Raw genomic sequence first — 26,723 nt, forward strand, 5'->3', positions numbered from 1 at the left:
AACTCACATATGAATAAAATAAAGTGACCTCCCCGTCCAATTTCAGCCACTTCTTTCCTTTAGTCTAAAAGGGGCAGAGCACATGAGAACCACCTTAGGTCCTGCAGTGGGTGGGGCCAAACTGGAGCAAAGAAAGAGACAGAATGCCTGGTTCACTAGATCCCTTAATGCAGAACAAATGACTTGTGATTGACAACAGAAACCAGCTTCACCAGCAAGAAGAGATGGCTAAACTCCAGAGGAGATGTGAACCCTGAAAGGTCACAGAGCACTAGGGCAGACAATTAACACTCCTTCCCTGGCGAGGGAGCTTTTCATTGGCATGCCACTTTAAAATTCATGAAAGGGGCACAAGAAGGAAGAATAAAAAAACCACACAGGTTCCAGTGCCCTGGAAAGCAAAAGGCAAAGCAACTCCGGGAATAACTCAGAGTCCTATACTGACCCCGCTATGGTGGAAGGGTACTAGACAGAAGCAAAGAACAGTGTTGAGAAACTGATCGACAGCCTCGACCTCACTAACAGCAAGGGCAGTTTTAAGTATCACAGGATATAGAAGTTATTTTCCTTCCTCTTCTAGTGTTTCTCCTCTCACCCTCCTTGTGCTACTATGTCCTCTTCCCTACACATCTCCACACACACCCAAACCCCCTTTCACCCTTCCTTATTAATCAAATAAGTCATCTCTAAGTAACACAAACTTAGGTGTGTGTGTGTGTGTGTGTGTGTGTGTATGTGTGTAGGTGTATGTTATGCCATCAAACCATAAAGAAATGAAAGCTGGTGATACACACTGTAGGAGGTAGACCTGGTAGGCCACGTACCCCGATGATGGCATTCAACTCTGCCATGGTCACCTGTTTGGCACGTTCGACAGCCTGGGCCACCTGTTGTTGATGCTTTGAAAACAAGGAGAAGAAAATGTGTTAGCAACAGCTAAGAATTTCCTTGTTCATTCTGACAACAAAGACAGATAAGCAGGTCCTCATGCACGTGTCACTTTACAGAACACAAAGGAGGGGCCATGGAATGGTGCTACCATTTATTTCTGAAAGGTTCCTGTCACCAATGAACTACTGTGGGGTGTTAATATCAGAAGGGACATTAAGAGTAGTAACTAGAGTCTTTGGACACAATACAGAACAGGACAGCTAGGGCTCACAGGACTTTACAGTGGGTGCCTTTGGGTGCATGAAGTTCATTAACAATTCAAACATCCATCTTGATACTAAAAACATAATCAGTCAGTCTGTGATTTCTCTGATAAAAAAAAAAAACTCTAGATGCATCAGCCATTTTTTAAAAAAAAACTATGGGAATTCTCTCTGTAACTTATTTTAGCCTTTGGTGTTTCACCCTTCAAGGAAAAAGAAAGCTCTGTTTTCAATTTAGAGAATGAAAACTCACATTGCCCACTCCCCAAGTCTACACATAACTGAAATATTGCCCCAGTCAATTTGAGGAGGCTAGTAGAAGAAGCCAAGGTCACTGAAAACTGGCAGCAAATCAGGGAACTCAGGGTACTCTACAGCCAAATCCAATACTCTTTTAACCTCCCACCAGCTGGGCCTCCCCCACAGCACCATACGTTCATATTTACATACTAAAAGCACATTATTCCCCTGTACCCAGAAAGAAGGTAAAACTTTCAAACAAAATTGAAATATAATGCTGAGTCAGTCTCGAATGACTCCTATGAAGTATACCCCCTCTGCAAATGTTAAAGTCAACTCAAACCACCTGGCTTATCTATGCCTGTGACTGAGTCAAAACCACGTGAATACTTATTTTCTCTTTATGATGATTATCATCTACTCTCTCTATGGAATGCATGTGATAAATGAAGTGCCTACTTTGATGTAGATCAACCCCAGTGCAGTCACTTTCAAGTAGGCTCAGGAAAACACATAAGGGTACCTGAATCATACCAAGCACACATTACCTAAACACATGCACAGCCAGGAGTGATGGCACAAGCCTTAAATCCAGGCACTGAAGAGGGAGGGGCAAACAGATCTCTGTGAATTTGAGGCCAGCTTGGTCTACCTAATGAGTTCCAGGTCATACTGAGATACACACAGACACACAGACACATACACACACCAAAGCTTTCTTTATGCTTGATAGTCACTGTGCAATTTTCCAAATAATAATAATAATAATTTGGGGTTGAGAAACTGCCACCCCTCAAGCAGCCTGCCCTTGGATGCTTTAGACAGAAGGACAGGGTTGACACACTTCAAATATAACAGATGTTCTTCAAACTTACTCCTTGTGGTAAAATTAACATCTTAAAACTGGCTAATTTGCAAACAGAGAAGCAACATAATTGGACTTTAACAGCTGAACATTTTACTTACTTCCTGAGACAGAAATGGGATGACTTGTGCACAAATGGTATTCAATCTCTTGGCGATTTCAGTCTACAAAGACAAAGCCACACACATGTTTAGAACACCTCCCAGTCAGTTCAGAAAGGTGAAACTTGAGTCTTCAACTCTCACTCCAGGGGACAGAAAAGTGTTTCCTTAAGACATGGTACCAATAATTACCTGGAGATTAAAAGTAGATAGTGGTGCTCTTTATAGACTAGGCATAAGTGCACATTTTACTGGCCACTTAAAAGATAATGATGGAGCTGGAGAGATGACTCAGGTTAAAATTACTGGCTGCTCCCAGAGGACCCAGGTTCTACTCCCAGCACCCACATGATGGTCCATAGCCATCTGTAATTCCAGCTCCCATGCCCTCTTCTAGCCTCTGTGATTACTAGGCACACACATGTGCACAGACATTCATGCTGGCAAAACATCATATACATATTTTTTAAATTAAAAATAAAGAAAAAATAAGGAGTATTTGAGTCAGAAAAATATGTGTGATTTAGAGGTCATTTCAACCTGGAGTTGGTAAACCCCTAACACTTTCTCACTGAGGGTATACTCTGGGGCATTTTTACAGTTACAGCAAGTTTACTCAGAATGGTATAAAAAAAATCATGTTGTCAGCCGGGCGTTGGTGGCGCACGCATTTAATCCCAGCACTTGGGAGGCAGAGCCAGGCGGATCTCTGTGAGTTCGAGGCCAGCCTGGGCTACCAAGTGAGCTCCAGGAAAGGCGCAAAGCTACACAGAGAAACCCTGTCTCGAAAAACCAAAAAAAAAAAAAAAAAAAAAAAAAAAAAAAAAAATCATGTTGTCAAAGCAATCTGCCTTTCAAAGTCACAAAGGGCAAAAGCAGAAGGGGAGTATTAATACCCTCTCTATTGTTTCCATTCACTATATATTGCTAGTGCAAATGCAAATTGCTGCAGTCTCTACAAAAAAGTAGAGATACTTCAAAAAACTGAAAATACAACTACTATATGAGCCAGCTATATCACTCTTGGATAAGTCAACACACCACATATAATCTCATTATTCACAACTGTCAGCAAGTGGAATCAGCCTAGATGCCCATCAACAGATGAGCAGATAAAAGAAAATATGGTTCAAATACACAACAGAATTTTGTGCAGCCATAATGATTAATGAAAACACAACATCTGCAGAAAAGTACATTGCGTGTGTGTTCATGTGTGTGGCATGTGTGTGTGTTTGAGAGACAGAAGAAAGTACAAAGGGAATCACGATCAAGAAGGAAGAGACCTTGCAGGGGTAGAGAGGTTAACAGAATGTGTGACATTAAGGCAGAACTAGGGGGTTGTTTGAAGGGGGAAAGAGACCCGCAAGAGGGTACTGGACAGGGGGTAATAAGTGAGAGTAGCCAAGGGAAATGAATCTACAAAATACAGTAACACATATGCATGAAAATGTCATACTACAGCCCACAACTTTGCATGTTAACTTAAATCTTCCACTCACAAAAGGCCTTTGATAAAATTCTACATCCCTTCGTGATAAAAGGTCCTACAGAAAAAGGGATACCTTGGACATATCTCAACATAACAAAAGGCAATTTACAGCAAGTCCACAGCCAACATCACTTTAAACACAGAGAAACTCAAAGCATACTACTAAAATCATGAACCAGAAAAGGAAGTCCATTCTCTATATCTGTTCAATACAGTGTACAAAGTCTTAGCTACAGCAGTAAGACAATCAAAAGAAATCAAGGGAAAGAAGTCGTCCTTATTTGTAGACAATAGGATTTTATACATAAAAGACCCTAATGACACCACCAGGAAACTGCTACAATTATAAAAATTTTCAACAAAGTAACAGGCTAAAAAATTAACACATACAAACCAGTAACTTTCTTACATACAAGTGACAAGCATATTCTTATATACAAGTGACAAGAAAGAAATCAGAGAAACATCACTTTTCAAAATAACCTCAAAAAAAATACCTTGTAATACTCTAACAAAGTGAAAGACTTATATAATAAAACTTTAAGACACTGAAGAAAGAAAATGAACACGACACTTAAGGATCAGTAGGGTTAACACTGCTTTTCTATATATAGATTCAATGCAATCCTCACCAAAATTCTTCACAAAAATTAGCAATAATCTTAAACTTCAAATGGTAACACACAAACCCGCACACACATAAAACTAAGACAACTAAAAGAATGAGAAGAATGCTGAATAACAAAACTGCTGGGGGTATCATTATCCAGATTTAAAATTATACTATAGAGCAATAACAATAGTAAGGAAAAGTGATACATTGATCAGTGGAATAGAACTGAAGATCTGGACATAACTCCAAAGAAACGAAAAATACACACTAGAGGTAAGACAGTATCTTAATAAATGATGCTGACCAAACTGGGTAGCTGTGTATAGAAGAGTGAAAATAGACCCAAATGTAACTCCCTGTATAAAACTCAACTCCAAATGGATCAAGGACTCAACATAAGACCAAACACCTTCAATCTGATAGAAGAGATGGAAGGAAATAGGCTTGAAATTATTGACACAGGAAAAGACTTTCTGAACAAGACCCTGAACACTGCAGGCATTGAAACCAACAATTAATAAATGAGACCTCATGAATCTCAAGTTTCCATATAGTAAAGGGTATCATCAACTGAACGGAGAGGTAGGTAGCCTCAAGAATAAAATTCTTTATGAATTTTATATGGCAGAGGTTTCGTACTTAGAATATTCAAAGAACGCAACAAACTGAATGTTAAGAAAACAATCCAATTTTAAAACGGGGCATAGAATTAAACAAGAGTTCTCTCAAAAGATCTAAGACAAAAAGCTGAGAAACACTTATAAAACGTTAAACTTTCTTAGTCATCTGGGAAATGCAAATTATTTTGAGATTTCATCATACCCCAGTCTGAATGGCCAAGATTAATAAAACAAATGATAGCAAATAGTGGTGAAGATTTTTAGAAAGGGGAACACATTCCTGGGAGTGCAACCTTCTACAGCTACTATTTAGATCAGTGTAGAGGTTCTTCAGGAAGCTGAGAATAGATAAGATCCACCTATACCACTCTTAGGAACATACCCAAAGGACTCTACATCTTACTTACTACAGAGATACCTGCTTATCCATGTTCATTGCTGCTATATTCATAATAGCCAGAAACTGGAAACAGCCTCAATGCCCATCAAATGATGAATGGATATAAAAATGTGGTACTTTTATACAATGAAATATTATTCAGCTCTTGAAAAAAGATGAAATTTGTAGGTAAATGGACAAAGATAGAAACAATAATCTAATATGTGAATATTTGCTCTTAAGTTTTAGGTATGTGTATTTCATTCAGAATACCCAGAGATTAGCTAGAAAGGGATAAGAGAGGAAAAGGGAAAGGGATTTTCAGAGGGGAAATAGAACACAGTGTCATAAAGGGATCAAGGGGAAACTAGAATAGGATTAAATGGGGAAGGAAGGCAAGGCAGAGTAGAAGACAGAATACAGGGGGTAATTAACACTAAAGACCTATTAAAAAGCCATATGGAAACCTACTGTTACAGAAGCTTCCTAAAATACACACATATCTAAATGGGGAACATTACCCAACTAGACATCATATGCTACCAAATAAAACCCCCATCACCAAGAATGGGTTACATCTTTTTAAGGTGGCTAAAGGGGTCCCACAGATCTCCCCAAATATTACACGCTATTACCAAGGCTACTGGTTACCATCGGCAACCTGAAGGTAACACCTTATTACTAAAGACACAATTTACTTATGTCATCAAAGGAGAAATGAAACTGATGCCCAACTAGAAGGTTCACTGCTATTGACTAGTATTCATAGTGTTTGAAGGTACTATACACACTACTGGAGGTAAAAAGTAATCATCAATCTCATTTAGCTACAAACCTAGCAACCTACAACAGAGATCTGCCTGTAAAAAGGCCCACTGATACAATGATGGCACAAATCTAAAAGAGCAATTCAATTGTGCTAGATATTTTTATGTCAACTTTATGGATTTTGGAAGAGGGAATCTCAACTAAGAAAATGGCACCAGCCAGGTGGTGGTGGGTGGTGGTGGCAGCCGCCGCCGCTGCCGGCACACACCTTTAATCCCAGCACTCGGGAGGTAGAGTCAGTCGGATCCATGAGCTCGAGGCGAGCCTGGTCTACAGTGAGTTCCAGGAAGGGTGCAAAGCTAGAGAAATCCTGTCTCAAAAAAACAAAAAAACAAAAAAAAAAAAACAAAAAAAAAAAAGAGAAAAAAAGAAAAAGAAAAAATAAATGGCACCAGACAGACTGGCCTATAGAAAAGCATATGGTGCACTTTCTTAGTTGATGAATGGGAGGGCTCAGCTCACTGTGTGTGATGCTACCCTTGGGGGTTTGGTTCCTGGATACTGCAGGAAGCAGGCTGAACAAGCCACAAGTAACAAGCCAGTAAGCAGCACTTCTCCATGGCCTCTGTATCAGCTCCTGCCTTTGGGTTCCCACCCAGTTAGAATTTCTGCCTTGATTTCCCTCAGGTACTACTAGACTCTGAAATGAAGTGAACCTTTCTTCCCCAGGTGGCTTTTGGTCATGGTGTTTTATCACAGCAATAGAAGCCCTAACTAAGACAGTAACTAACCACTCTTTTATTGTATTTAAGGCAGGTTCTAAGGGACGCAACCCAAGCCTGACACTATTAATGAGGCCAAGTACCTCATTATTCTACTAAATGAACACAACAATAACATGATTCCTAATGATATCCTGTTATACCCAAAGATAAGAGCATCAGAAACTTCTTCTTGCAGTAGATGTGAATTAACACAGGGACCCACAACTGAACAATGTGCAGAAAGTAATAGACCTTGGGGCACTCTGGATGTCTTCATTCTCCTCCGGGCTCAGGGATCTATGCAGGAGAACAGAATGAGCCTAAGAACCAAAGCTGATGGACCACTCCAAGGAAACAGTACCTGCTACACAGGACAGGAATAGTGTACATATGAACTCAGAGACTTTTTCAGCATTCACAAGACCTGAAACAATTTCAAGCCAGACAAAGTCCCAGAACAAAGAAGCAGAAGTGACAAAGTCCCACACCTGAATCCGGAGCCAGGTATTGGAGTGATTCCTGAAAGATCAGAGAAGCAGAACAAGCCACAGCTAACCTCACCTCGCCAACTTCTCAGCTGATCCTGTTTCCTCAAACTGGAAGCCTCTGAGTCTTTATCTGAATTGATCTCAGCTGAACTGTTGCTCAAAAGCCTAAAAGCTTAACTAGACTCTAGTTCCTGGTCCTCATGTTTTATGTACCTTTCTGCTTCCTGACATCACTTCCTGGGATTAAAGGCATGTCTTTCCCAAGCAAGACATAAGATCTAAAGTCCTGGGGCTGAAGGTGTGTGCCATCATGCCTGGCTGTTTCCAGTGTGGCCTTGAACTCACAGAGATCCAGACAGATCTCTGCCTCTGAAATGCTAAGATTAAGAATGTGTGCCACTATGTCTGGCCTCTATGTCTAATCTAGTGGCTGTTCTGTTCTCTGACCCCAGGTAAGTTTTATTAGGGTACACAATATATCACCACATTTTCTATCTATGCTTAATAAATATTGCCTTTATTACTACATTAGGCAATAGAAAAGATCAAGAGGATGGAGATGTAGCTCAGTTGACCAGGATACATGAAGCCCTAGGTTTGATAACTGGAAGACGAGAAAGTTGGAGGAGTTCAACTACCTAGTGATTTCAAGGCCAATTCAAGGTATTTAAGACCAAGAAGAAAGAAGAGACAGGTAGGGGAAAGGATTAGGAGAAGAAAATTATGATGTGAACTGGCCATGGCCAAGACCTTTCTTTAGCCAAAGGGGCAAAACCAGAGCAGCTGTGCCGGATACAAACAGAAATCAGTGAGAACTGTACAATTCATTTATCATTAGCACTCATCCACTCAAGGTAAGTAACTCAAAGTCAGGATTCTCCCACAAAGCACAGGCAACCTTCCCTTTCCTTTTGGTAGTTCTCTCTCTCTCTCTCTCTCTCTCTCTCTCTCTCTCTCTCTCTCTCTCTCTCTGTCACACACACACACACACACACACACACACACACACACACACACACACACACACACACCGCTGTATAGGGACAGAGATGCCCTGTGTGGTTCTCATTACCCACCTTCCACACAGTTTAGCATCATTCTGTTCTTTCTCTTTCAAAATGCACTTAAAGTTTTCCAATTGTAGAAGTAATATATGTGGGACTAAAGAGATGGTTCAGTGGCTAAAAGCACTGGTTGCTCTTAGAGAAATCTGGGGTTGAGTTCCTACCACCTACACGGTGGCTCACAACTACCTGCAAATCCAGTTTCATGGGACACTATGTCCTCTGGTCTCTGGGAATGACATGAATGTGGTATAAATACATACATGTCAGCAAAACAATCAAACACATAAATTCCTAAAATAAACCTTTTTTTGTTTTGTTTTGAGTGATGTATGTTTGGCTGGAAATGCAGCTCAGAAGTAAGGTACTTATTTACCTGATGCGCACAAGTTGGGAGTATGATCCCCAACTGGGCAAAATGTAGAGGGCAAAAAGTGTCACAACTCACTTTGAACATGTAACACATGCACACAGTGGTACATGGGTAAAGAGGCATGCCAGAACGCTAAAATAACGCTAACCACATCATCCAGAAACAGTAATAGGTATGTTAGGTGGCCCTGGATCACCATCATTCCAGTCTCTCACTTCACCTACAGGAGCCCAAAGTAAGAGAACACATTTACTACTACCGGGTCCCATTCCATACAATCCCTTTCTATAATTTGTTTGCCACTTAAGAAACAACTGTCCAGTCAATAAACAGACAGTGTATCAACCTATTCCACTATGTGAGCAGTCAGACATCTAAGCAATGACACCAGAAGACACTGAAGTTTTATCCAAATTTTCCAGAATTCCAAAGTCTGTGTCAAATAATGCTCAATATGGATCTCTAAAAGGAATCCATGCACACACAATCTGAACTTCTGGGTCAGAGTATGTATGCATGTTCAACTGGGAAGCATGCTGCCAAACTGCCCAGGAGAAATGTTCTATGAATGAAAGCGCCTGCTCTCCTGCCCGTGTCAATAACGGATTTTCTAGCCGGGCGGTGGTGGCGCACGCCTTTAATCCCAGCACTCGGGAGGCAGAGGCAGGCGGATCTTTGTGAGTTCGAGGCCAGCCTGGGCTACCAAGTGAGTTCCAGGAAAGGCGCAAAGCTACACAGAGAAACCCTGTCTCGAAAAACCAAAAAAAAAAAAAAAAATAACGGATTTTCTAGACAACTTTAAATTCTTATCCATCAAATAGGTTTTTCCCACCATTTTTATTTGTATTATTTGAATTCTTTCTGGAGTCCAACATGTTTTCATGGATATGTATTGATCTACAGTTTTTCTTTTCTCTTTTTTCTGTTGATGTTTACACCGTCTGTGTAGACATTCTTCGTGTAAAATAAATATAAGCACTATCCTTCATTGGTTTGCCTGATATCCTTTTATTTATGTGGCTGGGATAAACACCATGACCAAGAGAAGCTTGGGGAAGAAAGGGTTTATTTCAACATCACTGAGGGAAGCTGAGGCAAAAACTGAAGAAGGAATCATGGAGGAAAACTGTTTACTGGTTTGTCCGCTATGGCTTGTTCAGTCTTTTTATACAATATAAGACCCAAGGGTAGAAGCACCCACAGTGAACTGGGCACTCCCACATCAATCATTAATCAAGCAAATGCCTCCAAAGACTTGCCTATGGCCAACCTGATAGAGGCATTTTCTCAATAGAGGCTCCCTCTTCCCATATTAACTCTACCTGTGTCAAATAGTTGATAAAAAAATAAAAAAAAAAAAAACAACTAACCAATACACCTAGCCTGCCACATATTTACCAGCTTTGCCTAATATGGATTTTTCTGCTGCTTATAATGTTCAGTTACATAGCCAAACTGATGAGTTTTCTTCTGTTGTTTCTAGCTTTTAGGTTAAGCATCAGAACACATTAAGATTATATAAAAAATTTGTAGTTTGTTTCTCTGTTGCCACAGCTATTTTCTTTATACTAATTTATGTAGCTGAAATTAATTCTGGTTTACAATAATCAAAATCCTCACTCTTAATAGTAGTGTTATTACATAAAATGACATCAAGGTAAACTTGAACAAGACCAGAAGACAATGCATAAGACCTGCTCTGAGTTATGTGTGATGGCACCAGACTGTAATTCCACAATACAGAAGGCTAAAGCAGAAGTACTGAGCTCAAGATCAGCCTGGATTATATAGTGAAGCCTTGTCTCACAAAATAGAAAAGGACTCATTCTGAGCAGACTGAACTTAATAGTATAACTCTTAATAACTAAAGTGACTGAGAAGCAAACAGACCCAAGATTCCTGTAAAAGCAATACAAGGTTAAACTAATTGAGAATGAGACAAGATGACAGAGCTCAAAGCTTCAAAAGTGATGAGAAGCCATCAGAAGCCATGTCACATGCTCTGTAAATTCTAAACAGATGCTAGAGAAGGAATGGACACAGAGCAGGAGGAGGAAACTGACCTCAACAGTCCCCTCTCTTTGCCAGGTCTCTAAACCAACCTTAAACCATCTGACCAGAAAACCAGAGGCACTCAATCCAAGTCTGCTTCTTCTACTTCTAAGCTGCTGAGCTGCACAACTCTGTCCACCTGTAGGATATCAACAAGAGTACCTTCCTTTTGGAAGTGAGGATGCCACATGCACCTAACTGTGAAGAGCATCTCCATTCCCCACATCCACACTTTCTAAAATGTCTCTTTTCCTTCCCTTCAAAATGTGGACGGCAGCAGTGGCGGGGGGGGGGGGGGGGGGGGGGATAAATAAATCAAGGAAAGCAAAAATGATGATGATGTTTAGTATTACCTCTTGTCTCGCTATCAAGGGCATTTTGAAAATTCTTAATTTAGTATGAATTAACAATCAGCAATGTTTTGCAGCCACTCTAGGTCTCAATGCTGGCAAGCAGGTTATATCAGGCCCTACCTCAGTTAGTATTAAGAATTTCACAACCTAGGGTTGAAGAGATAGTCTGGTAGTTAAGGATCATTTGGTGCTCTTGCAGAGGATCTAGGTTTGGACCCCAGAACACACATGTTGGCTCATAACCCTCTTATGGTCTTCTGGCACCAGGCATGGCACACAAAACCCTCATCAAATAAAAATAAATAAATCTTCAAAAGTGTTAAACCCTTTGATACCACCTTCCACCTCTCCTGAAAACTACACAATCCAATAAAACACTGTGTCACAACTGTATTTTCCACCTACAAAGAACTTTCTTTTCAAAGCTGAAAATATATTTGGTACTGCTAGGTCACAAGTGACACTTTAAGGCAGCAATGACAAATCAGCATCTCAGGTCATTGCCAACTCCACACAGAACTGGGTATGTTGTATTAGTATGTGTGGTATATGAACATAAAAGGTAAGGGCATCTATGCCCAATCTTGGAGGCTCGTGGAGAGTGTGGGTGTGCTTATCCTTCATGGTCCTTATCTGAAGCAAGCTTCACTGGCTAGGTAGGCGGTCAGGACTGCCCCAGCAATCATCCTTTCTCTGACCTCACAAGTGCACAAGACTCACGGGTGCTGAGATCAAACTCTGTTTTTCAAGGTTATGTTGCAAGTACTCTTAGTCACTGAGCCATCACTCTAGCTCTCTTCCCAGAATGCCAAGTCAAGTTCTCAGAATAAGCCTTACTCTCTGGACTACCTGTATCCACCAAGCTAGGAGGAGGCAGGGGTATAATTTATCTATCTAGCACAGTCTTTTATGCTCCTTATACATGTTGGCTCCCCATATTGATTTATCCTTATGAAAGGTATCATAACCCAAAAATTTAGCTTCACACCTCATAAACCAGATCAGGTATCCTCAAGTTAAGATTCAACTGCCAGATCATAAGTGTGCTATCTGAGTAACAGGAACTTAACTACTCTATCTCAAAGGTCCATCAAAGTCAAGTGAACTCACGGATAAGCGACAGGTATTCTATTCCAAAGTGCTATACAAACCTAAGGGGGTTTCCAATTCTTCAAGGCCTCCCTCAAATCCACTCAGAAGGTGCCTTTGCTCATAATGCAATAAGCGCACTCTTCTCTGCACTCTTCAAGATCCTCACACTGTCACTTGATAAACTAAACTCATATGCTAAAAAGCCCCGTTATATAACTGTCATACACTTTGCCAATCATATCCTCCAACAAATTATCTCAATATAACAAGATGGAGATAGGCAGACACGCCTTCACTCTCCCAGATCTACTCAAACTCATCATTAGTACACACTCATCATTATTATTTGTTTTTACTCTTCTGGGGAGCCTGCTACCCAGCTCCCAAATAAATCATATACAGAAGCTTATTTTTAGTTATAAATGCCTAGTCTTAGCTTGGTTTGCTGTTTGCCAGATTTCCTTAATTTAAATTATCCTGTCTACCTTCCATCTCCGGGCTTTTCCTGTTGTTTTTTAGTTGCTGTTGTTTTGTTTTGTTTTTATTTCTGTAACTCTTCTTACTAGCTTGCTGTGTAGCTGAGTGGCTGGCCCCTGAAGTCTGCCTCCTTCTCTGGCTTCTTTCCCTTTCCTCCCAAATTTCTTCTATATATTCTCTCTGCCTGTCAGTCCCCCCTATCCTTTCTCCTGCCTTGCTACTGGACAGTTCTTTATTAGACCATCAGGCATTTTACACAGGCACAGTAACACAGCTTCACAGAGTTAAACAAGTGCAATATAAACAAAAGTAACACACCATAAAATATTCCCCAATACATCACACCATCAAAGTCAACCTTGACTGAAGTACAAAGTTCATTCTCCCTGTATCCCTAAACACAATGGCTAAGACCCACCAGATAAACCATCACGACAAAACAGTACAGTAACATCCTGTTTACCAAAAAGAGACCATGAATAAGATAACAGTCACAGATATTAGCTGAGTGTGGTGTCACATATCTGTAATCCCTAGTACTTGGAAGCACCAGCCTCAAACTAAGAGAAATCCAACTACCTCTGCCTCCCAATGCATGAACAAATCAGTACATAGCAATTTGGGACATAGAAAAGCAGAATGCACAAGGCCCTGGGTTTGATCCTTAAGATCACCCAAACAACAATGATGCAGAGGGTGCATGCATACATCCAAGGAGTGAAAACCATGAGATACCTCAAAGTCCAGCAATGGAAGAAAACTGAAATGTTTTGCAGAGCTTTTAAACTGAAGTGTGTCCTTCGGGGAGCTGCATGTGACAATTACAGGATTCTAATTCCTAAAAGCTCAGCATTCTCTTCTCAAACTCCTCACACTTTGTCCAATTACAAGGACTAAAGAGCCCACTCCCTGGGGCTCATACACTTCCCCACTACAACCAAAGTTAATGCATAATGAGTGCTGTTTGAAGCTCAAAGGAAGGTAAGGACTGTGATAGAATAATTGCCCATAGGTCTCTAGGCAGTCCTATGGCACTCTGCCCAAAGTCAGTTTAGGGAGGTGAAACTCCACAAGGATTAAATTACAAAGTGAAGGATCCTAAAAAGTAGTGCTTACATTGAAGGCTGCCAAAACCATTATGTTTTTCTCTTTTTGTTTTGTTTTTGTTTCCCTGAACCAATCTTGAAGCCTAGAGAAAAACAGTAAATGAAGTGTTCGTAAGTTTCTGTTGTAAGTAAGGTGAGTCATTTGGAACTTGTTATTATAACTTAAAATCTCTCTCTCTCTCTCTCTCTCTCTCTCTCTCTCTCTCTCTCTCTCTCTCTCTCTCACACACACACACACACACACACACACACACACACACACACACACACACACTATATGTATATATATTTATATATGAGCTAAGGATGACAAATTGCTTGTCTAGCATGTATAAAGCCCTGAATGCAATTTGTAGCACCCCACAAAACTGGGTGTTGTGGCATATGACTATAAATCCTGACACTTAAGCAGGGAGGCAGGATGAGGAGTTCAAAATCATCCAAAGTTGTGGAATGAAGCTGAGTCGAACCTGGGCTACAGTAGCCTCTGTTTGAAAAAAAAATAAACTTTTTATTACAATCTAATTTGAGTATTCAGGAAAACTGGACTAAATACATGTCACTGAGGACAATTACATAACACAGAAGTCATTTTTGGTTTTATTTTTAGTAGTATTGGGAATTGACACTAGGGTCTCACATGGTAGACAAGTGTTCAACCACTAAGCTACACACTTGATTCCCAGTACAGTTCATCTTGGAAATAAGACAGTACTTCAAAACCAGAAAATTATCTAAATCCTAGAATAAGGTTCCCATAGCTAAAAATTTATAAGGAAATAGTTCAAACTGAAAAGCATTCCATATATAAAAAATTCACTGCACAGCTTATTTTAAAGGGTGGGAGAGGGAGATAAAGATTCCATAGTAGTTTAACACATTACAACCATTCCAGTTTTTGAGATAGCTAACATTTGCCTCCTGATAAATCAGCGGTCTAATACCAAAAGAATGGTCAAATACATGCCAACCTGTATGCATGGAAGTAACCATTAAAAGTGTACTTATGATGATTCTAAAATGGTCAATACATTCACCAGATGGAGTGAGGGGGAACAGAAACCTTGTGACAGTGTGCACACATGTGTGCATGTCTGTGCATGTCCTTTATTAAAGGTCATGTGTGTAGCCAGGTGCTGTAAGTTGATACCCACAACAAAAATTGACCATGCTATATGATGAGTATGTGACTCCCTCAATCTCAGTCTTTCTGAACACTATTCTTAATTTATTGTTTCAATTTATTATTTATTATTTAAGGAAAATAAGAGCTGTCAGTCCCACAACCCAGATAGTAGCTATGCTGGCCATCCCTGATATCATTTGTATACCAGTCTCTCTGTCCATCCTCAAAGCACATATATAGACATCAACAATCAACACTTACAGAAAATGATGTACTAACACAGTAAAGGAAGATAAGAAGAGCCATATCTAAAGCTGATAAACTCAAGTTTTATTCGCAAAGTAATGCAATTGAGTGGTGTGGTGGTTTGAAGAAAATGGCCCCAAAGGGAGTGGCACTATTAGAAGGTGTGGCCTTGTTGGAGGAAGTGTGTCTCTGTGGAGGCAGACTTTGAAGTCTCATATATGCTCAAGACACACCCAGTGTCTCAGTTCACCTCCTATTGCCTTTGTATCAAGATGTAAGGACTCTCAGCTCCAGCACCATGTCTGCCTGCATGCTGCCTTGTTTCCCAACATGACAATAATGGACTAAACTTCTGAACTGTAAGCCCCAATTAAATTTTCCTTTATAAGAGTTGCTGTGGTCATGGTGTCTCTTCACGGCAATAGAAACCCTAACTAAGACAGGTAGACATAAAATCCAAGCAGGCCTCGTCACCCCTCAGCTAATAATGGTATCACAAGTACACCCTGTGACCTGTAAAGGCAAGGTCATTGTACTCTCTCACTGCTCTGGCAGAAAGGCTCTGCACGCCCGAACAGGCATTTTAGAAGCAACTCCAACTATGAAATGCAAGCAAGCTACAGTCAGTATCTTCACTACAGAGAACATTATATGAGTATCAGTCACACTTACCCACCTGTGGAGCACAATTCATAAAAACATGTCTAGTTCCCGGAGGTAACTCCCGACATATCTAAAGTTAGTTCAGGGTGCATGTATAAAACTGTTCCCAACAATGCTATCTATGTACCTAACATTGCAAATCTCATCCAGTGTTCCCATCCCCTGTGCAGGAAAGAGGAACCTTTAGGGAATTTGCCATTCTATGTCTTTGCATTGTAACCCCTGGTTGGTATTAGTAACATGCTCATGAAAGGATAAGGTTATCCAAAATCCTAATACACTAGATAGACTTGATACACCTCGTAAGACTTCTGCTTAAAATACACAATGTCAATAAAATCACTAATGACATGTTGGAAAAACCTAAAAAACCTAAATTGACAGAATGTGAGACTGATTTTGTTATTGTCTTGCTTCCAAAGATGGAATTCGGGGCCTGGCACATGTTAGGCACATGCCAAAGCCCTAAGCAACAGCACTGGTCTGGGGGTTATCTTCAAACTGAGGTAATTAGTAATGCCTGTTCTCCAGAGCATCTCCCTCAGCTCCAGGGCTTTTGCCAGAGATCTGGACCTGGAAACTTGCAATTCTTTCTCATGGTTCCCAGGTGCTTCTGCAATTGTAGGGACTCAGGGTCACTTTAGGATCTACTACCATCTACTACCACACAATGACACAGCACCTTGTGCTTAGCTCCAGCCTGGCCCTGTGGCATCTCTCTAAATTTCAAACCAAACTTCTTGGAAATGGACTCAAAGGTTATAATAACCAGCCTAAGGACAGAACAGTCTGGTAGCACATCCAGGACTCTCTCCAAAGCCTTGACATAACATCTGAGCAGCCTTTTTTGCAGTTCTACAAAATAAGACCAAGATAAGAACACAAACCCAGGGCCCAGGATCACACTTGTCTCTTGCATAAAATCTCAGGTACTATTTAGATTACCCCAACCTATGGCAATGTAAATGTACCCCTTTTCAAAACTTGTAACTAATATAAAACAAAGGGCACCAAATGAAAGAAAGCTTTTGGTGGGTCCACTACGCAGAAATTATCACAGTTACTGCAGATAGTAACTTTTATGTTCCCTCTCCCCATCACCTGGCAGCCACTAAACCTTCCCATCAGGCTCAGGCATGCTTTTTTTCACTGCTCATCTTTATACTCAGCCTCTCTGAAAGCAAGGAGGGGTTATGAGAAAAGAAGAAAGGAAAAAAGAAAAAGAAAGAAAAAAGTGCCAAAGGCTGCCTGGGTGGAGATAGCAATACTAATTGATCCCATTCTCTGGCTCTGGAGGCAGAATGCAGAAACTCTGCATCTCTTCTCTTCAGCAGCTCTCAGCAGACCAGCTCAAGTGCCCTTAATTGTTTATGTTCTTAATGCAGAGCCTCTTGAATGCATTCATTTTTAATAGCAGGCTTGAGTGTAGGGCTCATCAAAGAATGACAAAGCAACTCTATTCACTGGGTCTCCTTCCTGCAATGATGGTCTTTTGATTTATTTGCAAATGACAAGCTTGTCAGGCCCCACTTGAGGGCTGCCCTAATTTTTTCCCCAAAGAATTCAGTTGCATTTTCTAAGATGAGGACTGAGTCTGTGATGTATTTGTGTAAGTTGTACACATCCCCCCTCAGTTCCTTCTAATTAATGATTTAAATGTTTTGACCCAACTGTTGCCAAGCAGAACATTTGGGCTTTAATTTGTCACATTGGTAAAGCTGCATCTTTGACAAAAGCATCACAGCTGTTTAGGCTTGTAACTGGCTCATTTCTATTATTCAGAAACCCTTGTTACAGAGTTCACAAAGGGCCTGTTCACAGGAAATCATATTGACTTGTTACAGGATAGAAAAACAGACAGCTTCTGGTGCCCTTAAAGCAAAATACCTTCTGGGACTCCATAGGCTTCCAAGACAAACTCTACTGTTCTGGGCTGGAAAGAGCCAATCTCTCCACAGCTACCCCAAACAAGCTACATCCTCAACTCTTCTCACAGATCTAGCTCACCTGGCAGCACATTAAAAATTAGGTATTTCATAGAACAAAGATCTGTAGGAGAAAAATGCCAGGGACATCATCATCATCCCCAGAAGATTAGAACCACAACTGCTAAACCAAAACATGACCTGTGTGAGACAACTGAGGTAGGAAACAAGAAAATCAAACTCCAGCCGAAATATAGCAGTGACTGTTTCACAAGGTGGGTGACACTGCAATGATATAAACAACATTCCCTTTACTACAGCTATTACTGAGGCCCATGTCACTTATTTTGGGTTGGTACTGACCTCCAGTCACCTGTGACCTCTATTTTGGACTGTCCATTGTGACACAGCAAAGGTTCCTTGCTCCCAAGGTTTACAACTCTGCAATAATTGAAGAAGCAATTCTGCATGTGTGTTTCCTTAACACATTGAAATCTTTAGCCAATGTGGATGCTGGATGAAACTATGGGTTTCCTAACTTCATAAACATGCTATACACAACTAAATTACTTGCACACACATGGCAGCAGTTGCTGTTCTTCCCAAGAGACATCTCAGGGAAAGCTGCTACTCCAACACAAGACCCAGACCAAGGATAGCCATGGCCTAGCAGAGTAGCTGGGTTGGTGACATGTATCTATGTTACTTAATTTTAGCTGAAAAATCCAGCCCCTTACCATTTTTCCCAGGTTGAGCTATCAGCCAGGGATAGTCCCATAAGAAGGAAGGCAATGATCCTGGTTTTCCAGGTGGGCATGCTTAATTCTCTTTATCTTTTTTTTTTTTTTTTTTTTTTTTTTGGCTGGGGAGATTTTTGTTTGTTTATTTGTTTTTCTCTGTGTGACCCAGGCAGGCTGTCCTACTTGGATCCACCTGCTTCACAAATGCTGGGAATAAAGGCATGTGCCACCACTACCCGGCTTAACTCTCCTTTCAATCAACATCAAGAAACAGACAGAGCTCCAGAGTATCCAGAAGAGGGAACTGTAGGGAAGGAACAGGGGAACTACTACCAGGGTCGAAGGACTAGTCCCAGACACACTCAGTCAGCACAAGGGCAGCAGAATGTTAACAAGGTAAATAATAAAAAATAATATAAAATAAAATTCTCAAAAGCATTTTAGAACAAATTTGCAAGGCCTAACACCCAGAAAAGCTTCACTATTTAGAATGACTGGGGGTATAACGAATAATGAATAATGATGTAGCTTTGCTTGAGGCAGGCAATGAGGAATTATACTTTAACCACACATTAAATTACTGCTTTATGGGGACAGGGGGTATAACACTGAAATATAACCTACAGAGAAATCCAATCCAAAGAAAAACTATCAGTCCTCTAAGATAGCAACACCCCACCTGCTCTCTGAAGAAAAATTGTATGATGCATAGAGACAGGATTCTTGGATATACAGATTAACCAAAATATACATAAGAACAAGTATAATAAAGAAATGCATAGTCATGTCCATTTGTAATTATGAACCATGGTTTTATGATTATCGACCTGAGGTTCATAGAAGTATAATGTGAATGGGAAGGCATTCAGGGTGACAGAAATGAGAGCAATTTACATCATTGCTAGACCCAAGTCACAAGTTACTTTAAAAGCAGACAAATCAATGCATGTGGGTGTTTTTAGAAAACATACCAAATATTCTCCCACTAACTGTGTGGGTTCCAGGACATGCCAGCTCTTGTTTCCCAGAGCATCAGAAACCAAATTTAACCCACATATTCTGTTACACTGGTCTGCACTTGTGTGGTTCCCACAGGGCTGGGCTGACTCAATAATGTTGCACTCATTCTGCAGAACAGAATAGACTTCCTGCCATTTGGACTGTGAAACACAGTAATCCACCAGGGAATAAAGGTCAATATTGCACTTTGGGTCATTACTGAATCATTTGAGATGATCTGTGGTTAGGAGGAGAAGAAAATCGAAGGCTGTGAGGATGCGGCAAATGGCTCGACCCCAGACCAGTTTTCATCCCCATCTACCTAACAGGCAGGGGTAAAGGCCCACCTGCCGTGCTTCTGGGCACTGGGCTGCTTTCAAACCCAAGGCACGAGCCAAGAACCAGTTAAACAATGTAGTAGTAAGGAGAACAACCTCTAAAGCTCAGACCAGGGCTTACTCAGATTTTAGGTCATCAGCTGAAGTTTGGACTGTTTCCAGTCTGCAAGTGACACCACAAAGTAGAAAATTCAGCAAATACAAAGAAGTACCTTCAGTGCAGAAGTATATGCCAAAAATCTCCTCAGTTGTGCATGCAGACATATGCACGCTCACATCTCCACCCCCACTGAAAGGCTGCTACAGGATTTCTGCTGCTCTGAAAACTCATGTGGCTGCTAAATCAATCTTTTCTTTAAATGTCCAATTAAAGCCGCTTCATCTTTAAGGCACTGAAATCCTTAAATACTAAACATCTTAGGAACCTTGGGCCAATTATCATTTAAGCCACAGAATAAATGTGTATGCCCCTTGATTTTTATATCAATATTCTCCTTCAATGGTTTAGCAGGGCTACTTCTTAAAGATAATGTACTATATATAATGTTTAGGCCCCCACAGTACATCAATGTCAAACAACATCGTGTCAAGCTAAGATTCAATTCAGGTAAGTGCTACTGCCAAATTTTCTTGTTCCCAGACGGGCTTTAAGATTATTTTATTGCTTAAAATTTAATTTGTTCCAACTCATGTCTCCATGACAACGTTGGCTAACCCTGCAAATCATTTGAGTAATTGGATATCTTATCTTTCTATTGCTCTCAAATCGAATGATTCTGCTAGAATTGTAACAGCCAATCAAATTTACAGTCCTCCTGAGTAATAGACTTGGAAAAGGAGCCACATTCATCTCCCCTGTACAGCCATATTAACCAGTATGGGACAAACAGCAGAATCTAGCCTTCCAACTGTACTCCAGATTATAAACAGTGTCAATGCCAATATTCTCACAATGCAAAGTCTATGAAAAAAGCTCTTCCCTGTCCTTGCTTTGAGAAGCAACAACTGACACTCACTTCATACAAACTAATGAGCAATGTCAATCTCAGCAGTGAAGGAAACTGGCAAGGATAATCCCAGAAGCTGATGAGAAAATCTGACTTACTTTAAATCACTTTTTAGATATTGAACCTGTGCCATATATGGCCAAAACAATTGCTAAAATTATTATTAAAAAGGCATTGCCAGTGAAATCAGGGTCTTTTAAGGGAACTGAGTCAAGTTCCTTTTAAATCAGTTAAGACAAATACACAAATGTGACAACCAGCTGGAAAACTAGGTGCCCTCAGAGAAATCAACAAAGTGTCCTTCCTTTACTTCAAGAGTACCCCAACACCCAAGGTTAGTAAGAAACAGGTTTCTTACAGAGTTGAAAAGTCAGTAGTTCCCCTCTTGAATTTAGCAGGACGATTTTGGCATTTGGTCAGCTAAAAAGTATGGACACTGGATACACTTCAGTGGGCCAATCCAGTCTTCTCTACAGCTACACAGACACTGGCTCCAAGGGAGCTCATGGCCCAGAAATGTAAGAGAGTCAGCATGCTTACAAATGGAAAGGCTCTGGAACCCCAGCCAACTGGCAGGTCAAAGCAGCTGTCAGCAACCGGTGCTTCCTATACAGACAGACAGGACAACTGTGCTACTTCTCAGCTCCTGAGAACAAGCTTAACTGTGCCATGCCTTTCTTCATCCTAAGTACTTACCACAGACACAAGAAATGTCTCCTGCATCCTAAAAGCTTCAACTTCCAGCACGTCAGCTAGAAGCAGTAGGCCATGTCTGTAGTTCAGCTGCTTGGTAAACTGAGTCAGGAGGCTCATGAGACAGAAGTTCAAGACTAGTCTTGGCAACAGAAGGGCAAAACCCATCTCAAAATAGAGACAATAAATATCCACGACTACTGTCGAAGGCCATACTTTTCTCCGACCTGAGGGTTTTGCTGTTTTTGTTTTTACTTCTCCAAATATTAAGATTTAGGCAATAGCTGTCAATGTGACAAGTCAACAAACATCTCTAGACCAAAGAGACACAGAAATATAATTATACAAGCTCTCTACACAGCACTTTACAGTTCTATAGCAAAAATAAAACCACATGTGGACAACACCCCCTACACACACACACACACACACCTGCTTTAAGGCTCAAAACTTTCTCCAACCACACAGCTTGACCTAGTAACCCTGCAAACACGCCCCTTTACCCTCAGGAAGACAATTTCTTCAACTTCAGAGTTAGTTTTGTTACATTAAAAAGAAAAGAATCTAAAACACACCTACACATCTCTTCTACCACTTATACTGCTGAAACTCACTTCTGTAAAAATGAACCAAGTCTGATTTAGTGTTCATCCATCCTCATAAATGAAAACAAAACAAAACCCTCAGCCCACTGTATTTTCCCTGGTAGTTATATTAATTACTTGAGCCACATTGCTGGTGGGTCTGTATTTATTATTTTATATTTCTTAACCAGTGGAGATTGCCAACAAGGGCTGTATTTTTTTTAAATTTTCCTTTTGAACCTAAAGACAAATGCTTATGATCCAAAGAATAAGTTAAAAAAAAAAAAAAAAAAACTTTACAATTACAAGGAGAAAAATGAAAAGTGAATACAGACAGAGAAAAAGAAGTTGGGATTGAAAAACAAAAACAAGATGGAAGTACAAATGCAGTGGGACCTGCAAGGGCAAGAGCATGGATAGAGCTTCCAGGGGCTAACAGATCTGATAACAGTTCTCCACCTCTCCACACCTGACTCCCTGGCGGGGAGCTGCTTTGGTCATCCCCCCATTTTCCTTGTCTGTATTCTCATTTATTGAATACATCACCGAAAGTGATGTAGTTCATACCCACCCACAATGAAGGGGAAACTGGAGGAGCTGACAGGAAGCTATTGCAGAGCCATTCCCAAGAAGCTCCATGGCTAGCAGACTCCACAGTCGCCACAATGCCAATGAAGCCAACAAAGCCCACTTCACAATCAAACAAAAGAACCTTTGCAAACCCAAACACTAAGAAGGACAACTATCTTAACTGGGCATGGTAGCTTATGCTGGTGAGCTCTGTCTGGGGAGGACAAGGCAATCTCAAGTTCAAGGTCAGCCCAGCTACAATAGCAAAGTTCGTTTCAGAAAAATCATGTTAAAAAGAGGGGAAAAGTGGTTGTGAATAATACCACATGCCTATAATCTCAATCCTTCTAAGGTAGAAATAGAGCGATCAGGAGTCAAACTCCAGCCTTCACAGTGAAATGGAGGCTACCAGGGCTCCATGAGACCCTGGGCTAAACATAAAAAACAAAAAACAAAATAAAACAAACAAAGCTGAGTGAAACAAGCACCTTAACTGTAGGCTGCATGCGGACAGGATGCCTCCCTCCAGCTCTATTTTGGACTAAGATGTAGATTAGTGTTAAGATACCATTCTCTGAACCCAAATCAACTTTTTTATTTCACTCATGAATCCATAGAAGTCTATGAAATGGCATAAACAGAGGCAGCTGTATTTTGTTCCCCAATCAATTTCCTCCCCAGACAACCAGTAGATGTTCCTGCACAGAGAAAGAACAGCCCTTCCCTTCTAATTCAAAAATCTATACTGCCACTGCCCTTGCAAACTGCTAAACAAGCAGTATCGGCAAGTCACTTGTGTGCTGTAATATATTTACTGCCAATCCCAATGGTTTACCTCCCTGATGCAGTTTCTTCTGTGTCTGAGCTTGTCAATACACCACTGGTCACCACATTTCTAAGTGGCTGTGACTCACTGTTTGCTCAAAGCATCAAAAGGGTGGTGGGAAGGAACAAAAGCTTGGCTCCTGAAGAGCCAACCTGGAGCCTGGGGACCTAAGCCTTGGGGAGATCACTGTGCTTCCCATACAGGGAGTCTCAGAGTTTGCTCCCTGATGCTTGACATTCTTTTACCACCTACAACTAAAATCCCCAACTATGGCACTTTCTATATACACACAAATTTCAAAATTAGCCTCCTTTTGCAAAAATCATTTCCTGTCCCTGCTTGTTAATAATAAAATGATTTCTCCCTAGCAAACACAGTGGGCAGATTTCCAAGGTGCCTTAAAGTTTCATTAAAGGGCCTAAAATAAGGTGGCTGGAGGCCTGGTGAGGCAGTCTGGCATTTCCTGTGTGGGGGAGTGGGGGTGGGAGGTGAAGGATGTACCCATACACACATGGAGTCTACAGAGACCAGGTCAACGTTGGGTATTTTCATCAGTCAGTTCTCATCCTATTTTTTAGATAATATCTTACATTGAACCTAGAACTCGCTGACTGGGCTAATAAAGCTCAGTCCACCTGTCTCTGTACCCTACACCCTACCCCTTACCTCCCCTTGAGTCCCCCCAGCCTTAGGGCTACAGAGGCACAGAACAGAATTGTGGGTGGTGCTGGGGATCCAAAGTCAGGTTTCTCGTGCTTACACAGCAAGTACTTTACTGAGCCATCTCTCCAACTGAGCCTTTCCATTTATGTTAAGTCTATGCTTTTACCTTAACACCATGTAAATCAGTAATTCAAATATGCAAAAGCACTAGGGATAGTTTAGCTGAAAGAAGGAAGAATCCATTAAGACAGAACCCCTAAGATACATATAAAGACCCCCCTCCCTCACATCAAGTCAGACTAACGGTTGAAAAAGAGTCCCTGACTTATACCAAACCCACCCCCACTATCCAGACCCATTTTTTCTTCAAACAAGCGAGCTAAGCTCTTAGGAGATGAATCAAGCGGATCAGAAGTTCAAAGCCATCCTTGGCAAATAGTTACGGCCAGCCTTGGTTAGGTCAGCCATGCTCCCACCCACCCCCACACACCCAAGACTAACAACCAACAGGCAATTAGTATAATATGTTTTAATTTACAGACTTCAGACACCGTACAGGTGAATGAGCGTTCATGAGTTTTCACTGTACGGTTTTCTCTCCTTTTCGTTCTTTTTGGTTGTGAGCCTGGCCTTTAACTAACTGCTGGGCCACCTCCCCAGTCCTCCCTCTCTTTTCCTGAATATTTAGTTTTTAATGTAATAAAATGTTTGAGTGGAGGATGTAAAAATGTGAAAGCTTAAAAGAAAGCAAAACTATGGCTATAATCATTATAAGGACTGTAATGAAACTTAATCACCAATTCTACTAGCAGCTTGGCTGTCCATAATTGACAAGCAATGGTTTACTCAGTTCACTCTGAAATGCAGCCTTCAACAACAATGGGATATTTTGTCCTTTTTTTAAGTCCAAATCTAAACATATTAGTGTAACTAAACTCCTCATTAAGATGCCTCAGTGGAAAACCAGGCATGGTAGCCTAAGCCTATAAATAATCCCAGCACTCATGGTGAAGGCAACTACATTGTGAGTTTGCCACCAGCCTTGGATACATGAGACTGTTTAAAGAAAAGGCGGGGTTGGGGAATGGAGAGATACTAGGCAGTTAAAAGCTCCTGCAAAGACCCAGCAACCACAGGAGGTAGCATACGACCATACACACATAATTTTTTTAGAAGATAAAACTAATCTTTAAAAGGAAGAAGCAGCCGTCTCCATGAACTAGTTCAGGCAGCTGTGTGCTCCTGAAGCCTGAAAGCATCGGAGATATTCGAAGTATAAACTACTTGAGAGAAGAAAAAGTCAGACATAACACGTTTTTTAATCCCAGCACTCAAAAGGCAGAGGCAGGAGGATCTGAGTTTAAAGCCAGCCTGGTCTGCATAGCAAGTTCCAGGCCAGATTGAGCTACAAAATAAGACCTTGTCTCAAACAAGTTTAAAAAAATAAAAACAAAAACCCAGAACAAGTAGTTAGAAAAGTTGATCAGTGCTCAACTAAACAGATTTTACTCTAAATTTTAGCATAAGAACCATTATTACTACTTTTTTCATTTTTTTAATGAAGAGATTTTCTATTCAATTGACATACCAACCACAGATTCCCTCCCTCCACAACCTACCCCCTATTCCCACCTCCTCCAAGGCAAGGTCTCCCATGTGGAGTCAACGGAGCCTGGTAAATTTAGTTGAGGCAGGTCCAGGCCCCTCCTCCCTGCACCAAGGCTGCCCAAAAGTGTCCCACCTGTTAGGGACTAGGTTCCAAAAAGCTGGCTCATGCACCAGAGACCAGTGTGATCCCATTGCCTGGGGGCCCCCCAAACAGTTCAGGCTAAACAACTGTCTCGCCTATCCAGAGGGCCTAATCTATTCCCATGGGGGCTCCTCAGCTATTGGTCCACAGTTCATGCATTTCCACTAGTTTGGCTGGTCATCTCATTACATTTTCCCATACCACTCTTGATTCAGGATTTTAATCTCTATTCCATGGATTTACTGATGAATCTGAATTTTTGAGTTGGGCTACTTTTTCTATCTGGACATTAAAATGGGCACAGGTGGTTTTCTTTTGTTGTTTTTAGCAAAGGACTTCTCACCAAATTTCAGAAGATGGGGATCCAAAATGGTTGCAACCACCATGGAACATGGGAGTATACTTACCACATCAAGTTTGTGATATATAACTCCTGAGAATGTATATAAACATGCTTACAGCACACTGTAGATGAGCCAGAGGAATAAACAAGGCATGAGACAAAACACCACTTTGTATTAAGTGGTGTGACAACCTACTGTGAGTGAACTCTTGAGAATACCTTAACATAAAAAGACCATGAAGGAAGCTA

General features: G+C 40.9%; 1 protein-coding gene across 18 annotated transcripts in view; it reads right to left on the reverse strand.

The window, feature by feature from the left end:
- LOC102925382 (TLE family member 1, transcriptional corepressor) overlaps positions 1–26,723 on the reverse strand; it is a 97,112-nt gene that overhangs the window by 60,357 nt on the left and 10,032 nt on the right. For 9 of the 18 annotated variants that reach the window (XM_015999940.3, XM_015999945.3, XM_015999934.3 and 6 more), the window contains exons 5-6: positions 2,361–2,423; positions 825–899 (exon numbers count right to left, since the gene is read on the reverse strand). The exons of 3 other annotated variants lie outside the window; for them this stretch is intronic. In XM_015999940.3, coding sequence (XP_015855426.1) covers positions 825–899; positions 2,361–2,423 — 138 coding nt within the window. Of the gene's footprint in view, positions 1–794; positions 900–2,360; positions 2,424–14,011; positions 14,085–26,723 lie in introns of all 18 variants that reach the window. 6 more of the 18 variants (XM_076564384.1, XM_015999932.3, XM_015999943.3 and 3 more) reach the window with 2 other exon arrangements.

This window comes from Peromyscus maniculatus, chromosome 2 (genome assembly GCF_049852395.1).
Source record: "Peromyscus maniculatus bairdii isolate BWxNUB_F1_BW_parent chromosome 2, HU_Pman_BW_mat_3.1, whole genome shotgun sequence".
Taxonomy (NCBI): Eukaryota; Metazoa; Chordata; class Mammalia; order Rodentia; family Cricetidae; genus Peromyscus; species Peromyscus maniculatus.